This window comes from Sapajus apella, unplaced genomic scaffold (genome assembly GCF_009761245.1).
Source record: "Sapajus apella isolate SASKATOON/1434 unplaced genomic scaffold, GSC_monkey_1.0 scaffold7, whole genome shotgun sequence".
Taxonomy (NCBI): Eukaryota; Metazoa; Chordata; class Mammalia; order Primates; family Cebidae; genus Sapajus; species Sapajus apella.
The window spans coordinates 2,908,145-2,924,374 of NW_022436947.1; the positions used below are offsets into that span (position 1 = coordinate 2,908,145).

General features: G+C 49.5%; 1 protein-coding gene across 2 annotated transcripts in view; it reads left to right on the forward strand.

Annotated features, from left to right (window-relative positions):
• The first annotated feature begins 5,605 nt into the window (after positions 1-5,605).
• Positions 5,606-16,230, forward strand: part of KIAA1549 (KIAA1549 ortholog) — a 150,489-nt gene continuing 139,864 nt past the window's right edge. For both annotated transcript variants that reach the window (XM_032275858.1, XM_032275859.1), the window contains exon 1: positions 5,606-5,835. In XM_032275858.1, the coding sequence (XP_032131749.1) occupies positions 5,649-5,835 (187 nt within the window). In that variant the 5' untranslated portion in view covers positions 5,606-5,648. The remainder of the gene's footprint in view (positions 5,836-16,230) is intronic.

Sequence of the window (16,230 nt, forward strand, 5' to 3'; positions counted from 1 at the left end):
CAACATGGTGAAACCCCGTCTCTACTAAAAATACAAAAAAATCAGCTGGGCATGGTGGCACGTGCCTGTAGTCCCAGCTGATTTTTTTGTATTTTTAGTAGAGACGGGGTTTCACCATGTTGACCAGGATGGTCTCGATCTCTTGACCTTGTGATCCACCCGCCTCGGCCTCCCAAAGTGCTGGGATTACAGGCTTGAGCCACCGCGCCCGGCCGTTCTGAACATTTTTTAAAATTTCCTTTTGACATTTGTCATGTTTTGCTTTGTAATAGTTTTTAAATTTGTTTTTTCTTTATGACTGTAAACTAGTTGAAATAACTGTAATTAATCTTTCTTCTTTCTTTCTTCTCTTTCCTTCTCTCTTTTTCTTTCTCTTTCCTTTTTTTTTTGACACAGGGTCTATCTCTGTCGCACTGGCATGATCACAGCTCACTTCAGCCTCGACCTCCTCAGGCTCAGGTGATCCTCCCACCTCAGCCTCCCGAGTAGCTGGGACTACAGTTGCACACCATCATGCCCAGCTAATGTTTGGATTTTTTCGTAGAGATAGAAGTCTCGCCATGTCGCCCAGGCTGGTCTCAAACTCCTAGGCTCAAGCAATCCACCTGCCTCAGCCTCCCAAGGTGCTGGAATTACAGATGTGAGCCACTGTGCCCGGCCTAACTAATCTTACTGATCATTTAGCACATGACTCATGGGGCGCTAACTTACCAGGGACTTAGTTAATATTTTTTGAATGTTTATTCTGGCTACTTCTCTACTTTGCACAGTTGTTCTCTCTGCCTGACACCATGCCCAGTGTCACCTTAGGAGGGTGATCATTCCTGACTATTCTATTTAACACGGTTTTTGGTAACACTGACCCTTCCCTCACTCCTTTCTCCCTGTCATATTCTCCAAATTCATCAGCCAAATCCTCACTTATTTATTACCTGAATCCTCTCACTAGAACATGAGTTCCATGAGGAAGGGCCTTTGTTTTGTTCACCATTATCTATTTATTTATTTTAAGGTGGAGTCTCGCTCTGTCGTCAGGCTGGAGTGCAGTGGCACTATCTCGGCTCACTGCAACCTCTGCCTCCCAGGTTCAAGCAAGTTTCCTGCCTCCCGAATAGCTGGGACTACAGGCACATGCCACCACACCCAGCTAATTTTTGTATTTTTAGTAGAGATGGGGTTTCACCATGTTGGCTAGGATGGTCTCGATCTCCTGACCTTGTGATCTGCCCGCCTCAGCCTCCCAAAGTGCTAGGATTACAGGTGTGAGCCACCGTGCCTAGTCTTGTTTTGCTCACTATTATACCTCTAGTGCCTGGCATATGGTACAAGCTCATAAAAATATTCATTGAATTTAATGAATGACCTCTGTGAACATTCATCTTATTTTATAGAATTCTCTTAACAACCCACAGCTAAGCGAGGTAGGCATGTGAAGCCCATCACCAGATAAGAATATTTGAGGTTTGACACCGCATGTTCTCACTCATAGGTGGGTGTTGAACAATGAGAACACATGGACACAGGGAGGGGAGCATCACACACTGGGGTCTGTGGGGGGGAAATAGAGGAGGGGCAGCAGGGGTGGGGAGTTGGGGAGAGACAGTATGGGGAGAAATGCCAGATATAGGTGATGGGGAGGAAGGCAGCAAATCACACTGCCATGTGTGTACCTATGCAACAATCTTGCATGTTCTTCATGTGTACTCCAAAACCTAAAATGCAATAAAAAAATTAAAAAAAAAAGAATATTTGAGGTTTGAGAATAGGGTGAAGCATTTTGTTCAAGGTCATAAGCTTTTGTGTGGCAGAGCAGAGCACAGAACTCAGCTGTCCTGATCCCTATTCCAGGGCTCTCACACTACCCTCTACTGACGTGCAGCCATCCTTGAACTTCAGTTTCTCTGTCCCATCCTTATCCAGACCCACCCCTAAGAATGGAGGGGCCCAGGGCAAGAGTGCGTGTAGGGGCTCACCCAGCCCATTTCACATTTGGCATGCTGATCGATATTTCCATCAGCAAGTTACATGCCAAGCAAGCAAACTGTGAAATAAGTCTGCTCTACCTTAAAAAATACATGCCTTCAGAATGGTTAGGCTGGTTCACAGGCAGGATTCGCAGACTTCCTGCAGTTGTGAGCAGAACATTGCACAGCCAGGTTGCCATGTGAACATGAGGTGTGCTCGATTGCTCGATCCTCTCTTCCCACCCCTGGTCCTCTGTTTCATTCCTATAGGCTTCATGTGCACTTTTTTTTTTTTTTTGGAGACAGAGTCTTGCTCTGTCGCCCAGGTTGGAGTACAGTGGTGCGATCTTGGCTCACTGCAACCTCCACTTCCCAGGTTCAAGCGATTCTCCTGCCTCAGCCTCCTGAGTAGCTGGGATTACAGGTGTGCACCACCATGTCTGGCTAATTGTTGTATTTTTAGTAGAGACGGGGTTTCACCATGTTGGTCAGGTTGGTCTTGAACCCCTGACCTTGTGATCCATCCGCCTTAGCCTCCCAAAGTGCTGGGATTATGTGCACAAGCCACTGCACCTGGCCCATGTGCACATCTGTAGATACCCCTCCTGCGTAAGTCCTGCTCCTCCCCAGTAAACAGCTACCCCTTGGGACCAGACACACTCTTGATGCAGCCTTGGGAGAATGGATTTGAGGAAGTGGCCATATAGGCCTGAAGGTGAGCCTGGGGTGAAATAGGCAGGAGGCTGGGGTCCTGTGCACCTGAGCATGGGAAGATGGGCTGCTGGAAAGGGTGTTTCCTGGACTTCCCAGACTCTGTCCTGTGGAGAGAGGTGAAGTTGGAGGAGGCCCAGAGTGGGGCCCGCTTTGCCTAGGTGTAAGGATAGTTCTGAGCCTACCTCTCCTGGTCCCCAAACCAGACTGTAAGCCTCTTGAGGACCCAGGCTAATTACTCCCTCCTCTGGAGGGTGTGTGGTGTAACTGGAGATGACGATTTCAGTTGGAGTTGAGCCTGATGGAAATAAATGAACCTCTCTGGCTTGTTTCTTTATCTGTAGAACTGGATGAGATAATCTCTAAAATTGACTTTAAAATCTTGCACACACACACACACACATGTGTACACACTCCCCTACCTCCAAGGACCACTCATCCCCTCTGGGTCTGCAGAGGCACACCACCTACCAGCTGGACTGGGAGCCTGGGAGATGGTTTCCCAGACAGAGACAGACTGTCTTAAATCCTAACAGAAATAAAGTTTTGTTTTATGCCTTCAGGACTTGGAGACTAAGGTACCCTAGGGACCTCACTTTCCTAAGAGAGGTGGTGCCCACGAGTCATTCCTATTATCTCAAAGTTCCAATTTTTATTTTTACTTCCAACTGATGTCACTCTCTTAATGGCAGAGCAAACACTATTGTCTTTTTGTTGGCAGAGAATGGAGAGGGAGCCTCCTTTATTTTGTTTTGAGATGAAGTCTCGCTCTGTCGCCGAGGCTGGAGTGCAATGGTACTCCGCCTTCTGGGTTCAAGTGATCCTTCTGTCTCAGCCTCCCAAGTAGCTGAGATTACAGGTGTGTGCCACCACACTCGGCTAATTTTTTTTCTAATTTTAGTAGAGACAGGGTTCGCCATGTTGGCCAGGCTGGTCTTGAACTTCTGACCTCAGGTGATTCATCTGCCCTGGCCTCCCAAAGTGCTGGGATTACAGATGTGAGCCACTGCGCTGGCGATGCAGCCTCCTTTCTCTGATACCGAGAGGGGTCTAATGTAGATGGCAGCTTGCAGGAGGCTGAGGCTAAATCTGAAGACCAAACCTCTTCACTGGTGGAATGCATGCTCTGGCTCAAATCAACAAGTGTTTACTGAGGGCTTACGGGGGCCATGGGAAATTCTAAGCAGGACAGCACCAGACTCCAACTTCATATGCATTTATTGGGGGTGGGGTGGGGGATGTGTGTGCAAAGCATCAGTTCATAAAAGGTAAAACAACACAACAGGACAAGACCATTCAAGAGTTGCACAAAGGTGGTGGTTTGTGGTCAAATGTGCTGTTATCCAGAGTTCAGAGAATAAAGCGAAGTGTGTGAATAAGAGTTACCAGATCTATGGCCATGGTGTCCTGGGACCAGGCATATCTGGGCAGTCTCTCTTAGGTACTTACCTGCGTGTGCAGGTAGAACCCTCTTTGGGAGACAGGAGCAGTTGCTGTAATAAACAGAGGGGCTGTGTGATGGGAGGTCATCATAACATGTGAAAAAAAACAAGGAACATCAACAAAAGCGGTTAACCTTTATTCTCATTTTCCTTGAAACTACTAGGTTTCAGGTTTCAAGTACCTACCTGTAAGGACCAGGTGGGTACTTACAGGAGAATGCCCCCATCCTATGCTTAGGAGGAACTATTTGCCAAGGGCAAGCTGCCCAGATGGGTTGGAGCTGCAAGGCTGGGCAGCCCCTTCAAGGGCTGGGCCTGGCAGGGGAACCCGACTGAATAGCCACCAGGATCCCTCGGTCAGTGTCATGACTCACATTTTCCACTCTCTGCCATCGTTTTTTAGACAATAAGATAGTGCCCCACATACACATCGCTAATACCTGCTTGGTGAAAGAATGCCTGCGGATGCAATGATTCGAAATCCCTAATTCCTCCTCCCTAGACCCTGAAGCTGAAGCCACGGGGCGTCTTCAAAGTAACTTGCCTGGCACACAGTAGGTGCTTGACAAATATCAACGCTCTTTTCCCGTTCCTCCTTCCCCCAGGACTCCAACCTTCAAATGCTCTCTGGGCATCCTCTCCACCCCCCGGGAGTGCTACTTTCCCTGAAACAGCCTGTCGGTGCGGGAGTCTCCCCAGCTCCACGCCCACCTATTCGCTTCGGCAGCCGCCTGCTCAAGGCCTGCTGAGCGCGGGGTCCCGCGGGCCTCCCAGGCCCTGAGCCCAGGGTCGCTTCCCGAGGACCCGCAGAGGTGGCCGCACCTTCCGAAGGCAGGAAGGCGGGGGAGAGCTGCGTGCGCTCTGCTCGCCCCTGCCCTGCGCGCTGGGCTCTCGCGCGGGAGTCCGACTTGCCCGGCTTTGTTCCCTCCGCAGCCGGAGGCCGTCCTGAGAGCGCGGCGCCCCACACACCTGCTGCCCGCACGGAGTCGGCAGGAGAGGAGGAGCGAGGGCGGCGAGAGGCCCCCTCCCCGGGCTTGCCGGCCTACCTGCTCCGGCCGCCCAGGGCAACGCGCGGGGGCACCCGGGCGGCAGGACCCGGGGGTGGGTGCGGGTCGGGCGGCACCGCCCGGCCCAGGCCCCGCGCTCCTCGCGCCCCCTCCGGGAGGCGGGTCCTGGAGGAGGGCTGGACCCCGCCGCCCTCGCCTTCTCTGCCGCTCGGAGCCCCGCGCCCGCCGCCCCGGCAGCCCCGCAGTCAGGCAGCAGCAGGCGCCTGGCCGGCCGGGAGGGGGTGCTCGCCGCCCCGCGCCCGGGCCCGCGGCTCGGAGGCTCCGAGGCTCCGAAGGGGGCGGAGCGGCGAGGCGGGCGTGCGGCTGGCGCCCCTGTCCGCGGTTCCGGCCCGGCCCGCCCCCGCCTCGCCGGCCTCCCTCCGCGCCGGTGCGCGGCGCCCCGTCCCAGCCGCAGTCGCAGCGGCCGCCCCGCCCGGACCCGAGAGCTGCGGAGCCGCGAGCCCGGGCCGGGGCGCCGGCCGGGAATGCCGGGGGCGCGGCGCCGACGCCGAGGCGCGGCCATGGAGGGGAAGCCCCGCGCCGGGGTCGCGCTGGCCCCGGGGCCGAGCGGCCGAGGGCCTTCCGCCCGCCGCCGCCGCCGCCGCCGCCCGGGGCTGCTGCTCCCCGGCCTCTGGCTGCTGCTGCTGGCCCGGCCGGCCTCGTGCGCCCCAGGTAAGCCCCGCCGAGACCCTCGGGACGCGGCCGCGACCCCGCCTGCCTTTATCGCTGCTGTTTTCAAAACCCCGTCTTTCCCCGCCCATCCTCTTTTATTCTCCAGCTCCCTCGCTGTCCTTTCTGGAAGATGCTTTGCCATTCTTCTGGGGCCCAGCAAATACAGGCACGGGGGAAATAAATAATTAAACGGAGCAAGCGAGCGGCTTCTGGCCGGTCTTGCTAAGGGGTCTGCAAAGCTGTTCTCTTGTCCGTGGAGCCCGAAGGGGGTCTCAGAAATGTGCCTGGTTCTTCCTGCAGAATGCAGGCAACCGACTGCTGTTTTGTGCAAGGCTGTATGATGTGGCATGTCGAATGTTTTGAGATACTTTATTGTCGGGGCGATGGGGTGCCTTAACACAGTATTGCATTACTGGGACTAGCCCAGTGTCTCCCAGATGCGGGCAGGCCGGCCGTGGCCCCCAGTGTAGCAGGACACAAAGAACATTCAAAGAAAACCTCTTGGAAAGCGCCCTGGGCACGGATCTTTCCAGGGAAATAGCGATTGGTATTACTTCTGCAAGGCATTATTAGTACAATGGAGTGTGAAAATATTTTGATTCTTAAGTGTCAGGGCCTGAAAGGAGTAAGGGCTGTTTTTAACACAGATGCATTTTAGTGACTGTTCTTCAGTGTGGAGCGAAGAGGCATGATTTATGAAGAAGCATGAGGGTTTTGTTGTGGAAGAAATGATTGAATGCCTATTGCTTCTCCAACGTGTTTGTCTACCCTGAGCCCGTACCCGGGCTGGTCTGGAAACCACCTCTGAGCTGACACCGCAGGCCAGCGATTGTCCCAGCACGGGCACTTGACCACTTTGAGGTGGAAAAGGAGAGGTGGAAGGAGCAGCTCGGGGTGGAGAGCTGCTGCACACAGAACAAAAAACAGAAAGCTGGGAACGCTCCTCCGATCCTCCCTTCTCCTGGGAGCAGGGCCAAAGGGCTGTTCAGTGGCTGGCAGGAATTGGAACCCACTTGAAGGTGCTCCTTGGACCTGTGAGAATTATAACTATCACCTCTAGTGCCATAGAGGGGCTAGTTCAATAGAAGCACAGGGAGGATTTCAGGGATCGTGGAACGGGGCCACTCTGCTTACCAAAGAGGAAACTAAGGCAGAGAAGCGCCTTGCTCAAGGTCACCGTCATCACTTCCCCCTCCCACACCCCCGCTCCCCACCAGCTCTTGGCCCATAGACAAATCAAGATATCCACACCTGAAGTCTCCGCAGAGGTTCCCCATATCTGGATGGAACCGGGTTGGGGGTGACAGATGAGTCTCCTTTAGGCAGTATAGAGCTAGTGCAAACACCTTCCTCTAACCTGGCAACTCCCATCTCGATTTTGCTCCGGTGAGTTCCAGCCCTGTGTGTCCAGAGGAGATGAGATCATCATGAAGGGTTGCTTGGCTTTAGTCAACAAAGAGAGCCCATCTGATACTCGTGGATTCATCTGTCACAGGACACAGCAGATACATGGTTTCCACCTCCTGAATGCTTTCTGTGTGCCAGGTGTTGAATTTTATATAACGATGCCAATCATGTTGTGAGTCAGGCATAGTTATCCCCATTTTACAGATGAGGAAACTGAGGCATTGAGTTTAGGTTGGTCTGGCTTCAGACTCCATGACATGCTTCCCTTATGTGCCTGATGGCTTCCCCATATGAGTGTGGCCATCTGGGGTTACTGCAGAGGTGGAGGAGAATATAAATGCTTCTTCTGGTAACTTTAAAATGAATAGTGGAGCCGTTTGTACTGCCCATCCTTAACTTTCTCTTCTTTAGAAGTCCTTTCCTGTTTTCCTTCTATCCCCAATACAAATATTCAACCTGGAGACATGAAATTAATTATATTTCCATTCTAGAGCTGACATCATGGAAACAGAGACTTCATCCTTTCACTAATTTGTATATTGACTTCAGCTGCTGCCAGGCTCATAGACTAGGAACTAAGAAGTGGAGGGCATGGCCCTGTGCTCCAGGTTCCAGTTGGAAACAGAGCAGTGAAGGAAATACAAACCCTTGCCCAGAGCATTCCCAGGCAGGAAGGCAGGGTTCCTCATGGATGACCTGCTGAAGGTGGCCCCATCTGCTTCTTGAAGACTGCGAGGAACGATCTTGGTGGAGGGGCTTCCTGATGTAGCTAGGCTGTGTGTAGGCTCCTGGGCGGTGCTGTTGATCCCGGGACGAGGGTGCATTGCAGTTGCTTGGGCCACAACTCTTCTGTGTGCCTCTAGGACCCGTGTGCTCCCAGTCCTGAGTCTGATATTTTCACCAGGAGATTTGGAAGTTTGGGAGGCTTTGCCGAATACTGTCATGGTAGTTGGTTCTTTCTCTAAGGAATAAGCAGTGCTCGTCAGAAAATGGCATGGCTTAGCCCTGTTTTGGACTTCCTATGGGAGGCAGCATGCCCCTCTGTAGCTGTCTGAAAGCTATCTCCTCCTTCAGCCGGCTTCTCTTTTCTCGTTAGCTTTTGTTCAATAGAGCTCACTTTCTAGGTGGTCCCCTTATTGCAGTCTTTGGTTAAATCTCTATGTTGTATTGATTTCTTGTCTATTTCTATTTCATTCAGCATTTTGAATGTGCTTTAAAAAAAGATTTTACGAGTTTGGTCTTGACTGTTTACTGTTGTGGAAACAACTTGTCATACCTTGGATTTATTTTTGAATGCATTGCTCTTAAGTGATTATCCATCCACAGTATAAAAACAAAGAATCACGCCCCATTTCTTCACCTTATTCGGAGGTAAGTTTTAAAAAAAAATAACAGTTATTATGAAATAGATTGCTTTGTAGGGGATTTAGAAGTTACCGAAAGATACAGAAACCAGTCACCCAAAATCTCAGCCTCTAGATAACACTAGTTTTGTTCTCTTTTTGTTAACATTAAAAAAGAATTAAACTACAGCACAATTGTGTTTACCGTTTTCACTCTACATTTACCTTAAACATTTTTCCATTCATTAAATCTTACTTGGAAACAACTTTCTATCCTAATGATTCATTCTTTTATTTCCATTTTTTGGGCTGCTATAAGTAATGCTGATAAATAGTTGCATAGAAAAGGCCTTATGTATGTTTCTTTCTCTGTGTGTGTGTGGGTTTTCTTGAATATACATTTGTGGAAGGGGTATTAGAGTGTGATTAAAATGTAAGACCCACCAGGCTGGATTTCTGCATGTTTGTTCAAAATGCTGGGCACCTAGTAGGTATTCAGTATGTGATTGTTGAATGAAGCCACGTTTGAAAGTTATAATGCTGACATAAGCCCTTGAGGTTTATGCAGGGGTCTCCCATGATCACTTGCACTGTGTATTATTTCCCTTCATCACTGGCATTGAATGTTACTTTCAAAGCCCTTGTTAAATAAATTTGTAATACATTGTTTTGACTGCTTTAGACTTGAATATTTTTTATTTTGTATTTGTGTTCTGTGAATTTTCTCTGTGCTTTATTCATTTACCGGTTGTGGCATAGATAGGTATTTAAATCTTTATGGATTATAAAGATAGCAACCGTTTTTCTATTTGTTGTGTTTTCTTCCTTCCAGAGGAATTTCTTTTAAATTGTACATAATTCGAAAAGTTTTTGGTTATTTCGATTAGCAAGATCTGCCATTTGTTCTTTTAACAGTTTTTTATTGCATTCATGCTTATGATGTGTTACTTGCTTTTTTTTTTTTGATGTATTACATTTTTATCTTAATGCACTATTTTATTATTGGCCATTTCCAGGTGAATATTTATGCTTTGGGAGTGGTTTAGTATATTATAAACAAATATTTAAATGTTTGGAGAGTGTAGCCCCTCCCTAGCCCGCCTGCATCAACATCATTTGGGGATGTGGGGTGCTTGTTAAGAATTTAGATGCCTAAGGCTCACCCTTAACCTCTAAAGTAGGCTCTTTGGCGGCAGTGCCTAAAATCTTCATTTAACCAGTTCACAGCTCATTTTTAGGCACTGAGCATTGGAACCACTGATCCAGATACTGTAAAACCAGTAACTGAAAATCAACAGTATTTTGAAGATGTAGTAGTCCTTCCTTATCTGCAGGGGATGTGGTCCAGGACCCTCAGTGGGTGCCTGAAACTTTGGGTGGTATTGAACCTCATATATACCATAGTTTTTTCCTATATGTACCTGCCTGCAATAAAATTTAATTTAAAAATGAGGCACAGTAAGAGATTAATAACAATAATTAATAACAAAATAGAACAGTTCTAACAGTCTATGTTAACAAAACCTGAATATGCTGTATCTCAAAATACCGCAAAATATTTTCAGACCACCGTTGACCTCTGGTGTCCGAGACCTTGGATGAGGGGGGACTACTGTATACCATCTTGCAATTGTCTTTTCACTGTTAGAACAGTTGATTTTAAATAATTATGTTGAGGCCAGGTGCGGTGGCTCACACCTGTAATTCCAACCCTTGGGGAGGCTGAGGTACAGGGATCACCTGAGGTCAGGAGTTCGAGACCAGCCTGGCCAACATGGTGAAACTCTGTCTCTACTAAAAGTACAAAAATTAGCTGGGTGTGGTTGCGGGCACTTATAATTCCAGCTATTCGGGAGGCTGAGGCAGGAGAATCACTTGAACCTGGGAGGCAGAGGTTGCAGTGAGCTGAGATTACGCCACTGCACTCCAGCCTGGGTGACAGAGCGAGACCCTGTCTCAAAAAAGTAAGAAAAATAAAATGTCGAAACCATTTTTTGTTACATGTTTTTGCTTGGTTTTGTTTGGGTCGGGAGTGAAAGGGTGCAGAGGACTGCATTTTCAGTGCTCACTCCTGCCCATTTGGGAACAGCTGCTGCAGTCCCTGTCAGGAAGTGCCTCACTTAATCCTGAAAACAGAACCCAGCCAGGGACTTGTTAAAAGCCACTAGGGACCTGGGAGCCACAGGTTTTCTATCAGTGTTCTGAATGACAGAGGCAGCTAATTCCCGTTATTATAATGACACAAGGTTGATTTTCCCAGATAGGAAGACACTGTTCTAACTGATGTAATTTGTTTTCAAGTTGTGACCACCCACCTTTCATCTGGATCTCACAATGCTGTGATTTCTTTTTCTTGTTCTTAGGCAGCAGGATTTGTTGAAAGGTGAGTCAGAAAACCTGGGTGTATGCCTTTCTGCCCATAACTTTGTGACTGTGGACAAATTACCTTGTTCTGGGTTTTCTCCTCAGTGTAAGAAAGGGTTAATGAGATTAGCTCTAATCTCATTAACCCTCTAGCTCCTTGTAGCTCATTTCTCCCTGTAGCTCCTATATATCAAGTCAGTATCTTAGATGTCTTGGAATGCACTTATAAGCAGTATCTGCCCCTTTTCTGTTGGGTTGTTGTGAATGTCATTTCTTTTTTTTTTTTTTTTTTTTTTTAGACGGAGTTTCACTCATGTTACCCAGGCTGGAGTGCAATGGCGCGATCTCGGCTCACCGCAACCTCCGCCTCCTGGGTTCAGGCAATTCTCCTGCCTCAGCCTCCTGAGTAGCTGGGATTACAGGCATGTGCCACCATGCCCAGCTAATTTTTTGTAGTTTTTAGTAGAGACGGGGTTTCACCATGTTGACCAGGATGGTCTCGATCTCTTGACCTGGTGATCCACCCGCCTCGGCCTCCCAAAGTGCTGGGATTACAGGCGTGAGCCACCGAGCCCGGCCTGTGAATGTCATTTCTCTTTGCCTAGTAGATGTTCTAGGGCTCTTCTGTTTAAAAACTCCCTTTATTCTTCCCTCTTGCATCCACACAATCAGGACACATACTTTGCTTTCTCTTGTTCTTTCTCTTTGTCTCTTTCTTTTTCCATCTCCTTTGATAGCTTCAGGCAATTCCTTCTCATTGGTGAAAATCTCATCTTGTGGTCCCCACACTCAGCATCATCACTGCTTGTAGCTTGTTAGAAAATGCAGATTCTCAGGGTCCACCCTGGACCTTCTGAATCAGAATCTGCATCTAACAAGATCTCCCTGGCCATTTTGCACGCACAATTGAAGTTTGGGAAGCACTGGGCCAAGAAAGAGCTAAACTGCCTCCTGTTCCAGCCTGCTGGGAATAGGTACTGTTGGAACATTGAAGGCTGTCAGCCTGGACTAACTCTGCAACTCTCCAGAGACCTTGAGAGACACCTGCTTTTGGGACTGAGTCTGTGTGAATAGTATGCAAGAGCTGTATTTCCTTTGACCAGGCAACTAGATTAGAATGGTCCCCTAGACCTCCTGTTTTCATTCATTTGAGCACTTGACTGGTTGTTAAAACATTAAAATAAGGTCAGGTGCAGTGGCCCACACGTGTAATCCCTGCATTTTGGGAGGCCAAGGCAGGCGGATCACCTGAGGTCGGGAGTTTGAGACCAGCCTGACCAATGTGCAGAAACCCTGTCTCTACTAAAAATACAAAATTATCAGGGCATGGTGGCGCGTGCCCATAATCCCAGCTACTCAGGAGGCTGAGGCAGGATAATCGCTTGAACCTGCGAGGCGGAGGTTGTGGTGAACCAAGATGGTGCTACTGCACTCCAGCCTGGGCAGCAAGAGTGAAACTGTGTCTCAAACAAACAAAAAACAAAAAACAAATACTGAGATACAGGCTGGGCACAGTGGCTCACGTCTGTAATCTTAGCACTTTGGGAGGCTGAGGCAGGTAGATCACTTGAGGCCAGGAGTTTGAGACCAGCCTGGCCAACATGGTGAAACCTTGTCTCTACTAAAAATACAAAAAAATAGCTCGGCATGGTGGTGAGTGCCTGTAATCCCAGCTACTCGGGAGTCTGAGGTTTGAACCCGGGAGGCAGAAGTTGCGATTAGCTGAGATCGTGCCACTGCACTCCAGCCCGGGCGACAGAGTGAGAGTGTCCCAAAACACAAAACCAAACCACTGAGAAACTATCATAGCAGTTGGTAAATAGCTGCTGTACTGAATATCCCTTGTTCCCCACCCCCAAGTACCCTGGGCCTCCCTGCCCTCTTTCAGGACCCTTCTCCCGAGGACCCCTGCTGCACTCCACCGAGATCCAGCGACTGAAGGGTTAATGCTCAGAGCGATAGGCGCCTCAAGGACTCTGCTTTAGTTTTTTGGCTGAAGACCATTCTGGCAGACCTGAGGTGCTATCTCATTGTGGTTTTAATTTGCATTTCCCTAATGATTAGGGATGCTGAGCAATTTTTCTTTACCTGTTGACCATTTATGTGCCTCTTTTGAGAAATGTCTGTTCAGATCCTTTGCCCATGAAATTAGCATAGCTTCCGTTCTGACTATGAATGCCTGTGCTCCACTGCTGTTAACTGTGTTGACTGTCACCTGTATATTCATTCATTTTTTTAAACTTATCCCAGATCTAGCACTTAAAAAAAAAAAAAGTTAGGCTGGGCACTGTGGCCCACACCTGTAATCCTAGCACTTTGGAAGCCCAAGGCAGGAGGATTGCTTGAGCTCAGGAGTTTAATACCAGCCCGGGCAACATAATGAGACCTTGTCTTTACAAAAAATACAAAATTAGCTGGGGATGGTGGCATGCAACTGTAATCTCAGCTACTCGGGAGGCTGAGGTAGGAGGATTGCTGGAGCCCAGCAGGTTGAGGCTGCAGTGAGCTGGGATTGTGCCACTACCCGCCAGCCTGGGTGACAGGCTCAAAAAAAAAAAAAAAAAAAAAGGTGGATTAAATGTTGCACTCGATGATGGTTGAAGTCATAGATGTGGAAGACATGAGTGAGGAGGGAGCGTGGAGAGTTAGGAGAGAAGGTGGCCAAGGACAGAAACCCTGGAAACTGGCATTAAGGAGAGGGAAAGAGAAAGAGGAATACACAAAGGAAACTGACCATCATGACAAAGGAGTGTTGTGAGAGCCGGGAGGGGGGAGAGAGTTTTCATCTAGGTAATTGATCCGTCATGTCAGATGCTGCTATACCAAACTCTTTCTTGAAGGATGGGATGAGGGCCAACTGATCAGAATCCCCTGGGATACCTGGTAAAAACCCGAACTCATGGTCACGCTGGAGCTACTGAAACAGGTGATGCCTGAGGATTTATATTTTTGAAATGTTCTACAAGCTCTTTAGGTTATTCTTAGGCATGGTGAGGTTTGAGTTACTCCCTATCACTTAATGGTGGTGGGGGGCGGGGGAGTTGGTGGAAGTTTTAAAAACGTGTTGTAGACTTAATTGTGTTTGTAGACTTCAAGAAAGAGTCAGTAAATAAAAATACACTGGTTGGACCAGGCACCGTGGCTCACTCCTGTAATTTCAGCACTTTGGGAGGCCGAGGCAGGCAGATTACTTGAGGTCAGGAGTTCAAGACCAGCCTGGCCAACATGGTGAAACCCTGCCTCTACTAAAAATATTAAAATTAGCCAGGTGTGGTGGCGTGCACCTGTAATCCTAGCTGCTCGGGAGGCTGAGGCATGAGAATCGCTTGAACCTGGGAGGAAGAGGCTGCAGCGAGCTGATTGTGCCACTGCATTTCAGCCTCAGCGACAGAGCAAGACTCTGTCTCAGAAAGAAAACCAAAAAACAGTGTTTGAAAATTTAAGAAAGTAGACGGAGGAACTGATGGCTAATTCACCAAAAGTGAGGAAGTTCATGTGGCCAGTGAGGACCACCCTAAGAAGAGTTGGGAAGAAGTAATATTGGCAGAAGGAATCAGAGGGACTGGTGGAGGCTGGGAGTGAGGTCTAAGGTAGTAGGGGATGTTGCCAGGGACCCCGCCAAGTGATTTTTGTCCTCTAGCACTGGACATTCCAGTGTGTCTGGGAAAGGTGAGCCATTGGCCAGAGCCAGGGCTGGGGAATCACAGGGCAGGTGTGAAGAAATAAAGGGGATTGAAGGAGCTGGCAAGAGGTGGTCTGGATCAGGTAGTGTGGGGTCTGGTCTGGATGAGGAAGGGAGGGAACCATGGATGGAGCATGGGGAAAGGGACTGGGAGGAGGGGGTACAGCCGAACTCCCAGGGCCGGTGTTGGGAGAGAGGTGGGAGAGGCGGGAGGTGTTGGAGTGTCATTGTGCCAAGTCTCAGAAGTGGATCATCTCTGGTTTTGGTCTTGGGTGATGACCAGGGTCGGGTGTAGCAGTGGGAATGAGTTGTTGCAGTGGAGCATGGAGGAAGGCTTTGGGATGAATAAATTCTGTGGATGTTGAACTTGCCAGGAGTGAAGAAGAAAAGAGGTGGGCTGGGCACTGGCTTGTCAGTGAGTGAAGGAAAGCTCCCGGAGGACTGTGTATGGGAGGGGAGAAGTCCCTCCTGAATCTGTCCACTGTGCCGTCGCCACAGTCACTGCCCTCATTCAAGCTCCCAGCCGCTTTTCTCCAGGTGACTGTTGGGGCATCTACTGTACTCTCGCTCCCCAAAGTTCATCCTCCACCTTCAGCCAGAAGGACCTGCTAGGAACAGGTCATGTTACTTCCTCCTTGCTTGACTGTCTGCAGTGGCTTGCATGGTTTTCGTTACAGTCGACTTCTGAGTCGAAGCCTGTGTGCTCAGATAGCAAGTGTACAGGGCGGAGTGGGAGTCTGGGATGTGGGAAAATGGGCACGGTAGGTGCAGAATATTCCACATATTGGTACTGAAAGGGGCCCAGATCTTTCCAGCAAGAGAAGTGAAGTAATGTGATTTGGAGGCTGAGTTTTGCCCTTGAGGTTGAGGTCCAGCTGTGAGATGGTCTCTCAGTGCTCGGGGGTGGGTTTTGTTGTGGCAGATGGCCGCTGACTGGGTAGGACCCAGTCCCTCAGAGGGCCAGCTTCTGCAGCATGAAGGGTGCTGTGTGTGTGCAGGAGTGAAATAAGGTGGGAAGAGGGAGTGGTAAGGTAGAGGCCATCTGTGCAGGTGAGGGCTAGGGAGAAGCTGATCTGGGGTGGATTGGAAAGGGAGGCAGAGAGGGCAGGAGCGAAGTCTCCTGGGGGCTTGGAAGGACTGGGATCTGGGGCAAGAGTGGAGGGTTCGTTTGAGAGAGGAGGAAAACAGAAGGAGAAACAGGTGGCTTGTCTGGGACAGAGACGCATGGGGGAGTGAGGGACTATTCGTGGAGGGTGGGAGGCGAGCAGATCTGGAGAGAGGACAGCAGCGTGGGGGATTGGGAGCTTGAGAAAACACAACTGGCTTCCAGAGGAAAGTGAGGAGGGAGGAGGGAAAGAGCTGCCAGGCAGTGGCAAGGGCCCAGTTGAAGTTGGAAGGCCAGTCTTGGTCACAGTCCAGGTGGATGCTCTGCTTGTCCCTCCAGCAACCTGGGTGGCCCAGAGCCTTATTGGAATATGGGAAAGGCAGGCCGCAGCAGTCCTGGGATGTTGTGTTGAGGGCAGGGCAGCTGGGAAGGGTCCTCCTTCCTGCCTGGTGGTTTCCTGGTGGTTCCCAGTCCTTTGGAGTCACTTGGAAATG